The 17,831-nt window shown below is 40.3% G+C and overlaps 2 protein-coding genes across 2 annotated transcripts; one reads left to right on the top strand and one right to left on the bottom strand.

The window, feature by feature from the left end:
• Positions 1–1,018: 1,018 nt before the first annotated feature.
• Positions 1,019–10,568, top strand: LOC106174859 (transmembrane protein 26-like). The gene is made up of 4 exons (XM_013556585.2): positions 1,019–2,137; positions 4,799–4,961; positions 7,992–8,195; positions 8,782–10,568. Exons 1-4 carry the CDS (start codon positions 1,947–1,949, stop codon positions 9,535–9,537), a joined length of 1,314 nt encoding a protein of 437 aa, XP_013412039.2. The 5' UTR covers positions 1,019–1,946; the 3' UTR covers positions 9,538–10,568.
• An 872-nt stretch (positions 10,569–11,440) lies between these two features.
• LOC106174811 (endoprotease bli-4) lies at positions 11,441–17,376 on the bottom strand. The gene is made up of 11 exons (XM_013556504.2): positions 16,981–17,376; positions 16,548–16,653; positions 15,980–16,108; positions 15,674–15,741; positions 15,180–15,441; positions 14,647–14,871; positions 14,302–14,408; positions 14,010–14,113; positions 13,195–13,312; positions 12,584–12,870; positions 11,441–12,310 (listed from the first exon to the last, which is right to left on the bottom strand). Exons 5-11 carry the CDS (start codon positions 15,315–15,317, stop codon positions 11,625–11,627), a joined length of 1,665 nt encoding a protein of 554 aa, XP_013411958.2. The 5' UTR covers positions 15,318–15,441; positions 15,674–15,741; positions 15,980–16,108; positions 16,548–16,653; positions 16,981–17,376; the 3' UTR covers positions 11,441–11,624.
• Between the last annotated feature and the right edge of the window lie 455 nt (positions 17,377–17,831).

Consider the following 17,831-nt stretch of genomic DNA (forward strand, 5'->3'; position numbering starts at 1 on the left):
CCCGGACAACGCAATATTACACAAATGTTTTATGATTTTATTGTGGTTATAAAGCTCATCACACTCGGAATAAAAAAGCACGTTACCTTGGGGACATAAATGAAAGTTATGGGCTTTGGAGATGTAAATTTCAATGTATTTTGTATTATGGCTTCGCTCATTGTTTCTGTATTCCAGAATTGTAAACAAAACGCATAGGAAAACACATCCAATAAGACAGTATCTGCAAGTGTGGATTATACAGTGGCTTTGTATTTCCATCTTTAAACATATACCTGTCCGAAAACCCATTCAAATGCTCTATGCCTTATTGTGGTCGCAGGCAAATGAAATTCTTCTTAAATGGTTTTATTTTAAAAGAGAACATCATTGTCCTCAGGCAAGTTTTTTCTTGCGTGCCAACCAATAGCATTTCATATTTGGTCATTTTACATTTAAATCTTTTATGTTACTTGAACTTGACGAAATTTTGATAGAATAGATATGAATAAACCCCTTAAGAATATAAATTCATTCTGAATATCAATTTGTGTTATTTTTTAATGCAGTTCTTCTTATAATTATTGTTTGAAAACAAAATACAGAGACATACTGAATTACTAGTACAAACTTATATCAGTAATTTTATACTAAAGGTCGCTCTTTTAAGTCAAATTGGCTGAAGACAAAACTGATGTGACCACATCCCATAATAACCGTAGCGATAACAACTTGAAGTCATTATAAACTGACGGCGTCATAACATTTCATATTATATACGGAGGAAAACAGATGGGCGGTCAATTAAATTCAACATAAACGGAATACTTCAAGTGATCCAGCGTGCACATGCATATAGACCTACTCACCTTTTCAGAAGCGGGTGAAAACGCATCCTAGTTCTCGAGTACTTGAATACAGAACTTAAAAGTGGGTCAAAAATTCTGTAGAAAATTCTGTACAAAAAGTAGTACATGTGTATATTGTCCAAATTAAGGAAATAATTAGAAAAAACACGTCCTTCATACATTTCAGGTAAAAGAAGTCAATAGGACAACCTACAAACAAGAGTTGACACGGAGCAGTCTTTTAACACACACTTGCTGACCAGAGGCAGAATGTTCTGGATAGAATGTTCTGACCAAAAATGACTGTATTAAGATTGATGATTGATATGATTTAAGCACCGTTATGTCGTATTAGGGTCAGTAGTGAGCCGAAATCGACGAGCTTGTTTTACGCTTGCAAGAAAACATAAACGGAAAGCAGATTGATTATGTGTTTTAGCCCAAAATATTTTTCTTACGATGATTGACAGCCTGCAGTTAGACTCGGACAAATTGCACATCTGAATATAAAACATCACACCGGCGTACGAAAAAAAAATTTGCCCAACTACGAAAACGCAGGGAAGTGAATATTAATTCATTTATATTAAAAAAAGACTTTTGAATAACTTCCTACATGTGCAGGACATAGATCAGTACTAATGGAATTGAGTTTTGACAGACATTACGTCACGGATCTATCAGCCGTTCGTCAGAGCAAGTTTCTAAGCAAAGGAATTCTAATAATAATCTAATAATCTTCATCCACGTGTCCTGACACAGAATAGCTCTCTTGGACAAACGGGGTCGCTGTTTCTCGATCTCCCTGGCAGAACTTATGAAATTTGGTTATTTTGTTCGCCAAAAATATGGAACATTTCCCTGGCTGTATCTTGGTGATGCAATGTGTTTTCTATCCCAAAAGTAGCCTGCTGACAGACACCAAAAGCAAAGAGCGTGGAAAAAACTGGATTTCTTGTTCGGTGTATTAGAAATACAGAGGCTCATCGTTGAGGACATTCACGCAGGGATTATCTGTGGGTTTTTCTCTCGGAATTCTATATCTATATCGGATTATCTGTCGGGTGGTGGTGGTGGCCTCGGGACACTGAAATCTAAGCGGCGATTCCAATTCCTACCATGGGTTGTTTCACGGTGATCCGCGCCGTGGCTGTGAGGCTCTGTTTTGCGGCCCATTCCACCCTGGCGGTATGGAGAGTATACCTGGTAACCAAGGATGAGATCTATTGGTACTTGCTGTGTGCCCTGGGGACACAGTTCATAGAGGGGATGGTGACACTGTTGAAGAGAGACGGACACGAGTGGAAGTGGTAAGTTCTGGTGATATCTTAATTGAAGGACTGGTGGAATGTGAGTGGGGTGGGGATTAGGGAAAGGTGTTTTGGGATTGGGTTAGCTTTAGGGTTGGAGCTTTGGAGTTTGGGGTGGATGGTTTGAAATGGGGACACAAAGGTAACTTTCTGACCTGATTTTGGGTGAATAACTTTGGGGAAGGGGATAACTTAAGGGGTTGGTTTTAGGGGTGTGGATGTAGACTTCCGGGAATAGGGTAGGATTTGGGGGTTCTGTTTTGGTGGTAGGAGCAGGGGTTGGTAAAAGGTAAATATAGTGTTTTTGTGTGGATTTTAATACATTATAAGACTTGCATTTGAATTCTTTTACCTCATCGGCCCCCCCCCCCCCGGTAGATTGTTTTGGTATCCAACCACAGATGGGGGGGGGGGGGGTGCACGTATACATGCACATGTAAATCACATAAAACCTGTAGCTGGTCGAAACGCTTGAACCAAACTTTTAGTCCGCATTAATCATTCGGTAAAGCAATAGTAGTCCAATTAAATTACATGTTATGCCCGTTTTTATAACAAGGAATAATTACTTATGTTTCAGACCAATAAAAATTTTATTGAATTGAGGTGGTACTATTATAGATCTACTGGTACCATGACCTAAATTTGTCTTCAAGTCTGCGTGTCCTTAAAGTCCATATTGACCCAGTAGAATCAATTAATAGGTGCCCACGCTAATGGCATATGGCACCCGTTTTACATATTTAACAAATGTCTCCTCTTTAAGACCAAATTTGCTCTGTTCATGTGGACACCTGCACTTTTATTCTGAGCTAAAGTATTGAAGAAAATGGTCTAAAAATTTAGACGAACTTTCGAACCAAAGTTCGTTTCTGAAACTGGCCCCAGGGACAGGCATCACTAAACTAGAAAGCGTACAAACCTTTTTAATTCGAAGGATAATTTCAATAATGGCGCCCTGAAGAATAATAATGACGGACGAGGCCGGGGAGAGAGAGAAACGAGGAGTAGATTGAGATATATAAACACGATCGAGAGAAAATCCCAGTGCACGTACCGTGGTCAGTTGTTCAAAGGCGATCTTCATGGCTGAAGAATGGTTTAATTATCTAAAACCTTAGCGAGGACAAAATAGATATCCGTCCGTTGTGTTAATTGTGCTTGATACTTGGGAAGAATCGTCTTTACGCGGCCATTCCAGTTAAGGACACAACATTGAAAAACTGATCAGATCCGCATTTATTTATTTATTTAATTTTTGCATGGCATTTTCAGTACAAAACCAATAGGTTATTCAAGCAAGTATTTCCTTCTTTCGTTCATTTTAGTTTATTTATTAATTTATATATTAACTTATTTATATATTTTGTTTTAATTTTTGCCTCGGATTCTTATTACAAAACCAATACGTTATTCAAGCAAGTACACATCAGCTGTGTTACTCGAGCAGTTGCAGTAACAATGAAATTTTAACCAGAGCGAAAATCAGACGTACTGTCGAACTGCAACCTTTCAGTATCCATCAAGTCACCTTCAGCGCGAAATGAGACTACTGGTGGATTTGCAATTATACGTACGATACAGCATTGCTATGAACAAGGGAAATCACTCGATAAAATTTGCACTTGGTGGCCTTTTCTGCTTCTATCCACCTCCATACTAATCATCCAAGTATCACTCCCCCCCCCCCCCCCCCCCCCCAGTACAGATCGAATCTGTTAATTAAAGCCATGACGCTGTGGTTTAAAGAAACGTGGGATGAAACAAAATGAATTTGTATACGAAAAAGACGACTGGCTTTAACTGGGCTGCCTTTTACTCAACACGTTTCCGTTTGACCCAATATACCGGGGCGTCTGTCAGCTGAGCCCACAGAAGATCCTTAAACATGCACATTTGTCATTTGGTGTCCTGGTTAAAAAATAGTGCAGTGAAAAACAATTCCGAGTAACAAATTTGGGGGTTAATTGAGGTGTGCGTGCGTGCTTGTTTGTATGCTTGTTTGTGTGTGTGTGTGTGTGTGTGTGTGTGTGTTTGTGTGTGTCTGCGTGTGTGTGTTTGTGTATGTGTGTGTGTCTGTGTCTGGGTGTGTGCGTTTGTGTGTGCTTGCCCTCGTTATATATATTCTTTACATTTTATGCGTCATTACCATGGACGGATCTACCTGAATCCTTGTGCTTTAATTTGTTCTAATATAGCAAAGCATTAATCATATATAGGCCTAACGTTCCATCCGTTTTAGCTGACAATTTCTCTCGGTGGTGGTTTTCCCGTAATGATAATGATTTTTTTTTCTTTTTATTCCTAGCCATCTCATTTCATAAATAACCATAGTATGGCGTGCACTAACGTTCTTCGTTATCATTTTCAAGTGAGATCTATTAGTCTTGAAATTTCAGAGTCTTCTTGAAGGGTGTTCGGTATTTGTCCCCAGATATTGACACACTGAGTTACGAAATTATTTTAAAAACTAGAACCGTATGTCATTTCAACTTGATGAGTGATGATTTGAATAATTGGCGCTGTCGTGAAAAACTAAGAACGAACTTAAAACGTTTGAGGGGTTTAATACTTTGCATTATCCTTATCCTTATTATTATTATTATTATTATTAACCGTATTGTATCTCTCTATTTCATTGCTTTCAATTTCCAAACCAAGGTTCTGTCCGAGCGTCTTTTTCTACCTGTCCGGAGTGATTCCGTCCATTTGGTTCCTAGAGCTCTACAATCTTCAGATCCTCGGGACAGGAAATAGTACCTTTAACCACACCGGAGTTAACGACTCATTGCAGGACTTAACAGCAACAATTAAGGAACTTGGGGTATGTATTAACACGGGCGTTTGGACGGAGACTCGCACGCACTCACACACAAATATTCACATACACAAATTTGAATGAAAACAGAAATTAATATTTTCAGAGACTTTCCTTGGTATTTTAAAAGGTCATGTGTGACCTAGGGTAGGTATTGCCATCTGTGTTCATACAATATAATGTATGTTTATTCATTCCACTTACTACAAAATAATTCTTGACATTACTACAAACCCGATGGATTTTACAATGACCATTTATGTGCTTGGAATTATGGTCATCAGATGTGGAATTATTGCATATTTTACTACGTACAATGTACGCAAAAGGTTGTATAGACTGGATGCTTTGAAAAATTCATTTCGGTTTAACGCATCCAGAACAGTCCATTGCTCTTATATTATGTACTGATTTACCTGATTTAAGGACAGAAAACGTCAAAAATTTCACGTTGGCATTTTTGCTTATTCTGCTAGCGCCTGAAAGTACAGACTCATTAAGCCATCGGAACTGAAAAAAAGCACTGATAAACAAGTAACCAAACGCTCTTGACTAGCACTAACACACTTCTCCTGACGCGGTGGGAAGGTTCCCCGATAGCTGGCTAGATAAATGAGATGGTTTTAGAAAAAGGTTGAAGATGTCTAAGCACGAAAAATGCCACATAAACATGGCGTAAATTCACTTATAAAATGCAAAACACCCCTGCTCACAGCTAAGGAACAGTTTGTGTTTCTCTTTTTATTTCTCTTTCGGGGTATCTTGGATTTTTTTTACTATCAGATGTAGGTAAAGAATATCTTAATTGTTTTAGAACTGATATGCATTATGGCTATTTGTTAGCGATTAGACATCTAACGCAAAGATATCATTCTCAAGTATATCACAAAACAAGGTACTTTATCACCATAAATATACTTAAAGCCATTTTCCGCTGTAATACCATATGTCAAAAGGGACTTAACTGTCATTGCGTGTTTAAAATTAATGAGGACATCGTAAGGAGAAACTATGCGTTTCCACAGAAGTAATTCAGATAATGTCATTGTAAACAACGTAAACCCATAAAACAATCCCAGATGATTCAATGTCCTCCGACTTCTCTCACGTGGATGCACGGCAGTGGATCAGCACCTGGTCTACATTTTGAATTTCCACTGAAGAAGAAGGGAAAGCTACCTCATCTGTGTTTCGATATGTGTTGGAAGGTATTCAGTAAATAAAAGGGGTTTCAACCTCGGTGCATTGGCCTACACCATATGCCCGCCCCTTTAGGCTATTACGGACAGACTTTCTCCATGTACTATCACGCCCTACAAGCGCCTTTGGTCCTCTGTTTAGTGTCTGTTGGCTCAAAGAAACTTCTGTTTTGACTACGTAAAAAAATTTAGAACGCTTACCATCGGGAAATTTGCCCCTTCAACGCATATTTTCAATCTTAAGTTCAGAAAGGTCAAGCACATTAAGAGCAACACACATTGGCAAATATTAAATGGACTGTTTTTGATCGTTTGCGAAACCACTTAGATTAACCAAAAATGGTACGTATAAAAACAGTAGCACAAGCAGCACCCTACTCGTCATAACTTTTAATACATCTCAGGGAAAACAGTGAGCTAGATTTGTATAAGCATACAATTTAAATTAGTGATTATTATTTAACTCAAATGTACTACCATTAATGATATTTAGATGTTAGTCCTGCAAAAATGCACGAAAATGATCGTAGCAATATCACAAGCAATATATTATTTATCATTCAGCCAGAACCTATTTCATCTTTGTCTTTATGATGCCCATTCATTTCTGTGTAGTGTGCCCCGCGTATTTGACCGACATTCGTATTGTACAGCCAATTTAATATCTGTAATAATAAAACGATACATAAACATGGAATGATGCTTTGATTAGGCAACGGCATTAAATAGCCCAGAAACCGCAGAAAAGATATGTCATTAATGGATTTCATTATTCGTTACGTTAATTGAACCCTGATTCTCAGACCTCTGACGGACAATAAAAAAAACTACAATGTGGTGTTGGTGTCACATGAGTGACTCTTACGCTTCCTAACATGCGCTCTTCGCCACCGTTTAAATTCGTCCGATTATCATATGGCTTTCTTATGGAAGCGATTTCGGAGATATTTCATAGAAATCTTCAATACTCAGGGTAAAAAACGCCACCGTTTCATTTGCGGGAGGAGGAATATACGGGATTGCATGGCAAATAAATCCATTTTTTTTCTGCGTGGATCCCCGTGACTTCAGTTCCGTAATATATCAATGTTTGTGCAAACAGATAGTGGGTGCAGCCTAATAATCCATAGGCGTATGATGTTCATTTCATTAGATTTATGCTTTCGCAGCTACTAGCGGTAGCTTTTGGTCACCAGTGTAGGAGAAAATGTCTGCAAAGATGGGTGCCAACATAACTGAATTTAAGGCGCATTACCAGCAAATTTTAAGAGTGACGCATAGCTAGCCATCAAATTAGCGACGGGGGGAGGGGGCACTCCCCTCAGCTTCCATCTTTTTATCTAATTGACTAACGTGCTTGGAAACGGCTAACCAAGCCGTTCCCCCTACGCATCACATGAGAGAAAGTGGCAAAGTGCAATATTTTCCAGGTGATCATGCCTTCCTTTTCCCCTCTAACGGTCTGCCATACTACTTCTGAGTGGTATTTAAGGTTTAAGCACACCCAATTCATGTATACCGACTTTGTTGTAACGGGGTCGGGGATAAGTGGTTCAGAAATGGTTAAAATGTTGCCCTCCCTCCCCCCCCCCCCCCCACTTCACCCCATTACGACTACCCCTTCGTGATCAAGTAATATTTTCACGGGGGTATTTTCAGCTTTAACGTGGGGAAAAATCATGATAGCACGCATATAGCCATACGTTCATACATACAGACAGACATTTAGACAGACAGACAGCTAGGCAGACAGACAGATAAACACAGGCTGAAAAATTAGTGCTTGCGTGTGACTGTGTTTCAACAATATTGTCTTCTCTCGCTGTCTTCGTTTCAGCTTGAGATTAGGATACCACTGAAGCTATCGAGTGACCAGTGGCTGAAGTTCCTGGAGCAAGGCCTGTTGTTAATGTTAATTCTAGGGAGGTGGGTACTGCCCAAGGGCAAGCTGACCCACGACCAGCTCTCCCAGTTACTGCTCGTTTACATTGGCACGGCGGCGGACATAGTCGAGTTCTTTGAGGCTTTTAAAGAAGACGTGGTAAGCATCGACATATATTTCTATTTAAAATTGAGAGCGAAATGGAAAGATTGCCTTGAAAATTACCCAAGAGTAAGGCTACCCTCGACGTTCTTTCTCGGCAACGGCTTTTTTTATTGTCGACTGACGTCGTGGAATTTATTGCAATTTGTTCAGAGGGATTAGTAGATATCAACATATATTGACATAGAAAAAAACGTAATACAATCATAATGAAACGTTCCACGGGCAAAGTGACAGAAGACCCGCCATGACACCTGAGCTTAATCGCAGGTGCACTCAACGTAGGCAGACACGCCGAGCATTGTACCTTGAAAAAGGAGTTTCTGATACATGTGTATTTTTCCTTGGGTAACTGTACGCCTACGCGGTGACTGACCTACGCATTGTGTCTCATTTTGTACGGGTGTGTCATGTGTTATGTATTGAATACGCACCGTATGACATACGGTATATTTTCATCATGTGTATATCGTTATAAGTAGGCACCCTACATAGAATATAAGACGGTTATTAATAGATTTATGCCACACATTGTATTTTAAATATACAATGACTATGACATCTTTCTTTCTATTTATCCCAGGTACGTCGTACATGGTACCTTGCCTATGCGGTACTTTCCATTTGGACATGGAGCCTCTTACAATTCACCATGGTCCTCACAGCCACTAAGGCCCGCAAGGATCAATCCGGTCTCCTTCCCGGGATCCATACCCATATAGACAAACACCAGTGCTGCTCTTCTGACGTCTACGGCATAATGATTTCTATCATAATGCAAGACGCGCCATTTTTATCTCTACGCCTTTTGCTAATATTTTACTACGGCGTCGTAAGTTATACCAATTTTTTCTTTACGTCTAAGAACGCGTTGGTGATGCTACTACTTATTTATAGACTGATTATGGTTCAGTTGGAAAGGAAGAGAGAAAGACGGAAAGCAAATTTGAAAATGTCTGAGAGTCGAACGTTGTTAATGGCGCACCGGCGCTCCAACAGCACGGATACGTCGCTAAGCAGTCGGCAAACGTCCTATAGGAACGTCAGAAGCACGCCAAACATGCAGAGGCTCCAAAGCTCCAATAGCACGACCACGATGAACAGCTTCTCGAACACAAACAGTCACTTGCCACAAACAAAAAGCATGACTAACATGAACAACCAGCTACGCATTCCCAGAAACCAAAGCGTCGGTAGTACTATAAGCCTTCCCCCGCCGAAGAAAATCTCATCTGCTTCAACGAACAACGGCGTGCCGCAGCCGGTATGGAAGATGAAGTATTCCCCGGTACCGCAACGGGAGGCAAGGATTAATAAGAACATTAATACTGTACTTTGATGATTTAGCTAGCGTAGCTCAGGATGGTGCAAGTGTCCGATGCACAATGTTCATATTGCCTACACGCATTATTGTTGGATATCAATAAAGGTGAACGATTATACCAACATCGTTAATGGACAAAATCGATCGATAACACTGACGAAACAAAGAAAGCGCACCTGATCACAATAAAAGAAAAAAAATTACCCAGTTATGGCATGGGTTTTTCTTGAATCAGATGCATTCTACGATACTAGAGAATATTGACGTTTTCGGTGTATTTTACTTTGCGGTGATTAATGGTGTAATGTGAAGCGTGTAGTGATGACGTTTACGGAAAATAAAGCTTTATTACGTAACGGATATGCTGATGACGTAAAAGGGAAATAAGTATGAAGAAAACCCCATGGTTGTGTAATTTTTGTTAAATTAAATGATAGCAAAGTATGAAGGAAAAAGCAATCAGTTTATTTGTACGTAGCATGCAATGATGTTTTATATGGTGTTGGTGAATGTAAGATGTATTTGATCTCTACTTAAGATAATAATTTGATCTATGATATACATGATCTACCTATTCATAAATACAATTAATATCAGTCATGAGGTGGAGATCTTTAAGTTTCTTTAAACCACATCTGAAGAATGGGCTGTCTCTTATCTCAACACCAGATGGAACATTGTCGTGTTTTTATTCTGCATAATCGTGTTTAAATTTCCTTTTTTTAATTCCTCTGTTTGTATTGTATTATTGCTCATACAATTAACGTGTTAACTTGGAAGGAATTATTCATCAGTTGCAGTTGACTTATAAATGTATGAATAGCCTATTTAAAGGATTGTTTAAATCACAGCTATATTTGCACAGTTGGTGGCTGATACGTCGTCACATAATTATAGACTTAAAGGCCTTAGGTCTAGCTTCGAAAGAAGTAAATTCTACTACTTCTATAATAATCATTATCAAAAGAAGAACATATATTTATTGCCGTTATTCAACATTTAAATCCGCACAAAATAAACGTCATTTTTATTTTATGAGCAAGGTATATTATGATTCATTGCCTTGTTTTTTTATTTTGAGTATTTAGTTATTAGTTCATTTTTCCTTTGTTTTTACCTTATTGACACAGCATGAAAACGCCAATTCCATTCATGCTACATAGTGATGTGCTTTATTTTAGTTGTTTGTAAATTAGTGGACATGGACGGGCAATATCATATCAGCTGTGACGTCACAATTAATACATGTCTATTCAAAATCTAAGGTCTGACAGTATTAGTAAAGGACCGTTCAAAATGAGTGACGTTGCAATGGCTACTGAGCACCAAGTCTGCAGGTACTGTAGCTGAATGCCTTACTGCGACTGTTGAGATAACAAGATCCCGCCTCACTGCGGCAGTTGAAATCCCACAAAATATCTACGTAGTAAATAATGCACTGTCCACGAGCCCGATATCACGATAGCAGGCCGAGCTCCAGCGAGGCATGCTATCGTGGATATCGGGCGAGGGGGTAACAGTGCATTATTTGTCATACATACAAAGGGAAATCGTGCGTGTTCCCCACCCAAAACCCCTAACTTTGAATAGAACACGCTGATATCACCGCGCATGGGGTGATATCAAAAAATGGACTTTCCCCGCGTTTACTGCCTAATTGCGGTCACCGTCCAATCATCTTCGTTTGCGTTAGTGGTTTTCTGAGTAGTTGGCCGATTTCCTGCCCATCTTCCGCACGTGGCAGTCACTCCGTCTCATTCATTGTATCGGTCCCTGCAATCCTTTTGTTTTGATATCAGCCCCGTGGTATGTATTGGGAAATAATGTACATAATTAGTGTATTTATTTTCTGTATCACCAAACAACTCATTCCCTACAAACTGCAGTCAAAAAGAATTTCCAAGTGAACACGGAACCGTTGGTTTGCAGGTATTTTTTATTAATAGAAACTAAGTGGAACTCTGTTCATTTTGACCAAGAGGAACAAAACTATAACCAAATGTGAAGATATCCATCTATTTATTTCAATAATATATAAAACGATGCGAAAGAGTAATAATTTCTCTAAATTCTTGCCGTCACAACTGTCTACACATCGTGTCTTAACCCACGAGGGGTCCTGTTCCCTGAGAGGAGCACTGAGTGGCAGAGCAGGGGTACGTTGGTCTGTCCGTTGTCGTGCGAACAGGACAGGAGACGCACACCGTTTTTTTATAGCTGATCCCCAACCAGCTCTTGAACCTGGTATTGACCTCCCATGTTGCGCTGACCTCCCCGTCCCCAAGCGGTATCCCCTGCTTGAAGCCACAAGCACACTTACTGCCTTTCAAAGCGCTAGAGGTAGCCACCTTCTTCGTCATGACGCACGTATGAGCAGACCAGTCATCGAATATGTCATCGGGGCACGTGACGTCATATGTTACCCCAGCAAAGTCTATTTCAAATTGGGCCTCTTTTTCCCAAAAGTATATCGGGAACTGCATGTTACGGCAACTGCACTCGGAAAAGATGTTAATTGGGCGGACCGTAGATCGGGCAGGGGCAGGGGAAAACGTGTGGGAACTTGAGGGAAGAATTGGGCCTGGTGTCCCCTTCGTCACCCCGGGCACTTCAGTGGGCGATGTTGGAACCGAGATTTTGCCAGGTTTTGTCACGCCAGTGACGTCAGGAACAAAGGCGTTTCTACCATAATATGCAATAGTTTGTCGACAATTACCGGCAGATGGCGACTGCTGTGGTGGTTGGCTGGACGTACCATAAACGGCTAGTTTCAGGTCATACAATATGCCTATAACAAATGACATGAGATACATTAAATTCCAGGCCTTTAGCACTAAATTTAATTTTAATTATATCCCACTAAATAAAAAACGAACTTAACGCCTAACGGGTTCATACTTCTTCTTCAGCCTTCACAAAAAAAAAAAAAAAAAAAAAAACTAGCATATTAGTTTTATATTCAATAAGACTTAAGCTTTGAATTAAGTCTCTTGGTCGTTGGCTGCCTTATATTACAAGTATTCCGTCCTTTACATATATGACCTGGACATGGATCGCATACCTGAATGACCTTGACCTGGATACAAGCTGTCCACGTGCACCTTCCAGGCGCCTTGTGACCGCTCTCCCCAAAACTGGACAGTTGAGACGTTTAGCTCAAGGTAGCGAGACCATTGGTCATTTGGTCGTCCTGGTATCAATATGGACCGCGTTCCCGAAGGAGATTCCAGGTCCACTTTGACGTAGCCTCTCTTGGTGAACCTGACCAGCACGTAAACCTGCACGTGTTCTACGTAACTGACGTCACAATCGGCTGGGATTTCCATACCCAGGACATCGGGGACAGTGCTACACCGGTTAAGAATCAGATATGTGGATGTTCAGGAATGCGAATAATACATTTTAATTTAATTTGGGAAGTACAGTATAGCAATGAAAACCGTTCACAGATACGGAAGAACAGAAGTAAGAAACCGGTTGCACCTGTATATACTGTAGTGATTTACATGTTGTACGTGAGTGCTTATGAATAATAGTCTTTTTTTCATTAAATCACAGAAAAGGAAGAATTGACCACCATGCACCGTCTTAAAATCTGCGCCAATTGTGTTTCCTTTGAAAGGGAATCATAGGACCAAAGATCGTTGTTTTGATTTGGACTATCCAACTTACGTGTTGATGTTTCGTTTACTGAGGATACACATCGTCAAAGACGGTACATGTTTCCAGTTCTCGGCGAACTTTACCATCTTTTCTGCGTCCAGTAAGCCAAACCCGAATGCACTGCTTACTGTAAGATAAAATGTTTGTTAACACATTAACTCAGTGGTCAGCGGCGGGCCGGGAGAGGGACACAGCAGGACCCGGTTTCGCGAAAAAAATTAGTCTGGTTCCCTGGCTTAACTTAATTACATGTGCCAACGTTACATGGTCGAATGCGCACATCTTAACTTATCAGGAACAGTGTTACTGCCCTCTCGTGGAAATCCTAGTCAACTACTGTCTAGGGTAGGGAATTAAATGTGTGTGTGTGTGTGTGTGTGTGTGTGTGTGCCAGCAAGCCGTGCGCCCCCAAACTTAGTTTCGGAGGAATCCCCTTCTGCCCAGGACAAATTCTGAACTAAACGAAACAAGTCCAAACCAAGTCATTTAGCATCCATGTTTCATAAACGGTACAGTATAAATATAATTAGTTGTTATCGTTATAATAAAGCGAGTGCATAATGAAGCGAGGCGATGTTTTACCCTTGCCCCCTTCCCACGAGATCCAGGATCATCCATTAGTGGCATATCTAATTTTAGCACTCCTTTAACAATTGCAAACTTCATATGGTGTCATTATTTAATAATTCAAATATTTTAATCCGAATCATTACAATTTAATAAACTTGAAAAAATTTGAAAATAAAATAAGAAAGGGGGGGGGGGGGGGGGACCCAGTGGACCTAACCACGTGTGCAAGTATAATATTGGTCAGTTCACCGTACCTTTAACTCCAGCGCCATTCGTATTCCACAAGTCCTCCTGACCAAACTGGTTATTGGCCGTGGTCACTATCAGGTGCTGGACATCACGAGCGGTCAGTGAGGGACTGGTTGAAGAATGATATCCTTCCGTTAATGTGATGATTGACTTAACTTTACTTAAAATGTCTTAAAATCAATGGGCAAGTACTAAATAGAATTAATGGCATACACACACAAGTAAGTGCCACTGGCTGAAACATAACGATCATTTAGTGAGTTTATCTATCGCCCAAGTGGATTATAGTTAACTTACTTAGCTTCCAAAGCCAAGGCAAGGATGCCCGCGGCAAGTGGTGCCGCAGCAGACGACTCTCCGAAGTCATCCAGACAAGAACTTGAGTACCCCGTACCTGGAGCGATCTGGAAATATATAGACTCCATGCTAAGAATATGATACCTGTACATGTAAATATCATACTCACAACAACCATTCGATGAAAATGCATACAATGAAAATATTTAGGAAAATACGTGCGTAGGTTATGTCAACAATACGAAGTGTGTGTGTGCGTTTGTGTGTGTGCGTTTGTGTGGGTGTGTGCGCATTTTTTCTACAATACAATTTTTTTACAATAATATAAATATAACATTTAAATACAATTTTCTCCCAAGTCCAGTCATCGGTAGAATCTCGCGAGAACGCGGTCGCCATCATGGCCCCACACTGTTCCCCATTTGTCAACTTTTCTCCGCGTGACGTCAGTCCACTGACTGGGATGGTGTAGATGCTGTTGGCAAACCCGTCATATGCGCAGCTGTCTTTGCCGCCGGACCCGCCATTACCGGAAGCGAACACATAGACTGAACCCTTTCCGTTGCGTCCCTGAAAAGAAAATAGAGAAGTAAAATGATGCAAAAGTATGCTCGTGAATGTCAGCACTATGCCACATTATCACAACTGACACAAGGATTTATTTTCACCGCCAGCGCAATGTCACATGATCACAGCCAGCGCAATGTCACATGATCACAGCTAACGCAATGCGCAATGCACAATGAGCCATTGGGGTGGTAATAACTCTAAGTTTATCTGTTGTTTAAAACTTTCTAGTTGTTTTGAAGGAATAACAGGGCGTTTAAGATCATTTTCACAACGTACACGAACCCTGCTATCATATAACAACATTCTACCTTGATCGCGCCATCTCTTAAGGCCGCCGCAGCCATCGGTCCTATCTCCTTAAGATCGAATCCCGTTCTGGCCATACCCCAGCTGCAGCTGTAGATGCTGACATCGTTCCCGAAGGCACCCAGAGCTCTAGCCTCCATGAGGTCTGTCGTGGGGGAGTCTCCGTACAGGCGGATGCCAACTATTCTGGCATCAGGAGCCACGCCCACTCCACAGACAATGTTAGCAGCGGCGGCAATTATACCTGCAGCGCTGGTGCCGTGACTGAATGAAAAGTGCGGGTTGATTTGATTTAAAGACCGTGTTTGCATTTATGATAGGACAGCCATTCTTATTTACTATAAAAGGTTGTCTGATCTGTGTTGGATAGTTATTTTTATATACGTCATGATAATCTGACCAAGCTGAGTTAAGAAATGTTAACCCGTCTCAATAATTGCTCAACAATATTTATTATAAGCATCCCTGTAAGAAATAGACAATTGTGATATCTTACCTGTCACCAAAATTGGGATCGGAAATACCTTATTGGTCTTTCTGGAGGTCAAGGCTCAGGCTCAAATCCTAGAAATAACGAAAGGTAAACAAATAATTTCTCTCTCTCTCTCTCTCTCTCTCTCTCTCTCTCTCTCTCTCTCTCTGTATGTGTGTTGCGAGTGTGTTTATGCCATCCGTTCTGCGCTCCTGTATGCATAGCTGCGTAAATTGCGTGTTAATAAGAAAATTTTCTCTGCCAGATTCAGTCAATGCTGATTTGACAAGAAGGTGCTGTTCAAATGTATATTTATGCGTTACAACTCACTATTTTGTCGCTCAGGTCTCTGTGAGTCGAAAGCACGCCATCGTCGACGACAGCCACTGTCACGTTCTTCCCTGTTCTGCACAGTGACCATGCCTTAGCTATGTTTGTGTCAAGCGTCTTGCCGCTGTCCTGCGAGACAATAAAGCGATACCGTATTATATATATATTCAATGCCCATATATATATATATATATATATATATATATATATATATATATATATAAAAGGATACCGTTAAAGGAAACCACTCAAATTCAAAATTGGTATCTAAGTTCCTAACCAGTTTGAGTACTTTTATCTATGAGATATCTCTAGAAACCCTCTCATTAAGTTGCCGTCAGTCACAAACACCAACTATTTATGAATTTTTGTAGAACATTATAACAAAATAAATATTTATCAAAGTTTAATGTCCAAACAATGTATATCTACGTATCAATAAAAATACCCTTAAGACACCAGTCCGAGCTCAATAATAATGATAATAAAATAATAACAATAGACAGAGAGATAGCCATGTATTTTGACAAGTGTACAATACAGTAAGGACGTTCAATTCCACTCCTACCATATACCACCGTTGGTTGTCCCATCTTGGGTCTGCTATGTTGAACGTGCCGGAGGCTGACCTGGCAAACAGTGCCCTTGATTCAGTTCCCTGTCCCTTCACGAGGCTGAGAAGATCGAAACACAAAATGTATCCTGTTTTGCTACATTGTACGTACGTGTATCGAGGTAGTGTTAATTGTGATTAAAGGTGCATGACTACCTTTCATGTACAAATGCTTGGTTTTTTTCTACTCATTTTTTTTTCATTTGCGTTTGGCTGAGAATAATTTCAAGCGACCTGAAACGGTTACGCACTCTTTATCAGAACACGTGCTACTTTTAACTATTAATCTGTGGTTAGGTCATTCTAAAAATAAAGCAGGGATTAAACATTTTTTCCAAAACAATGTTCTCCTCAAATGCCAAATTGACCCAGCGATTCAAAATCATACCTTAGTCCTAGGACACAAAACACCATTATAGTAAAGTTGACCACACCGTTTGCCATTGTTCGCTGTTCCATGTTTCAACCGTGAGATACGATAGATCTCTTCCATCTGGCGCATATGACCGCTGCTAATATAGAAGTCGGTTACATGAATTGGAAGCGTAGGTGTGAATTGATCATATTGCATTTGTTTCTCTATGCAGAACATGCATGTTCATTAGTGCACTCAAATGATGGATCCTGGGTGGGTGGGGGGGATGATGACTGACCACGTACCCCTCATAGCTTTGAAGATAACCCCTATTCTCATCTATCCCTCTCTTTAAACCAGTAAATAAGCGACATGAGTTAAAGCCAATCAATTCAATGGAAAAATGTCCTCGTGTACTTATTTAAATATATATAAGAGAGCGAAGCGAGATACTCCTTTTTTATTTTACGCTCCCTCCTCCACTCCTTGTTTTAGGTATATCCTGGATCATTTGGTGTAACGGGTGAAAAGTTGCTTCTGGGCGTTTGTTGCTTGTTCCGGTTGCTTACAGTCTGTTCAATATATACAGTGATAGAAAGTAAAATGTGTGTTGTAAAGTAGGTAAAATACAAAAGGGGTACCCTTTGTAACAATTCACTGTTGGTTTAGAGAAGATGCCTGTATGTATGTGTATGACAGTAAAATGAAATTTCGTAAGACCATAGGAAAATTGATGCAGAAAGGGACTTTTCTAAAAATGAACCAAAAAATGTCAGTTGAGAAAGGAGGGAAGGGACGAACCCCCCCCCCCCCCCTGTTTAAGGAATTAACAGCCCTGATATGCCACCAGCACCTTTGAAGTCACGATTAACGCTTAATACCAC

Source organism: Lingula anatina, chromosome 9 (assembly GCF_051362555.1).
Source record: "Lingula anatina isolate TDL-2025a chromosome 9, LinAna3.0, whole genome shotgun sequence".
In the NCBI taxonomy this organism is placed as follows: domain Eukaryota; kingdom Metazoa; phylum Brachiopoda; class Lingulata; order Lingulida; family Lingulidae; genus Lingula; species Lingula anatina.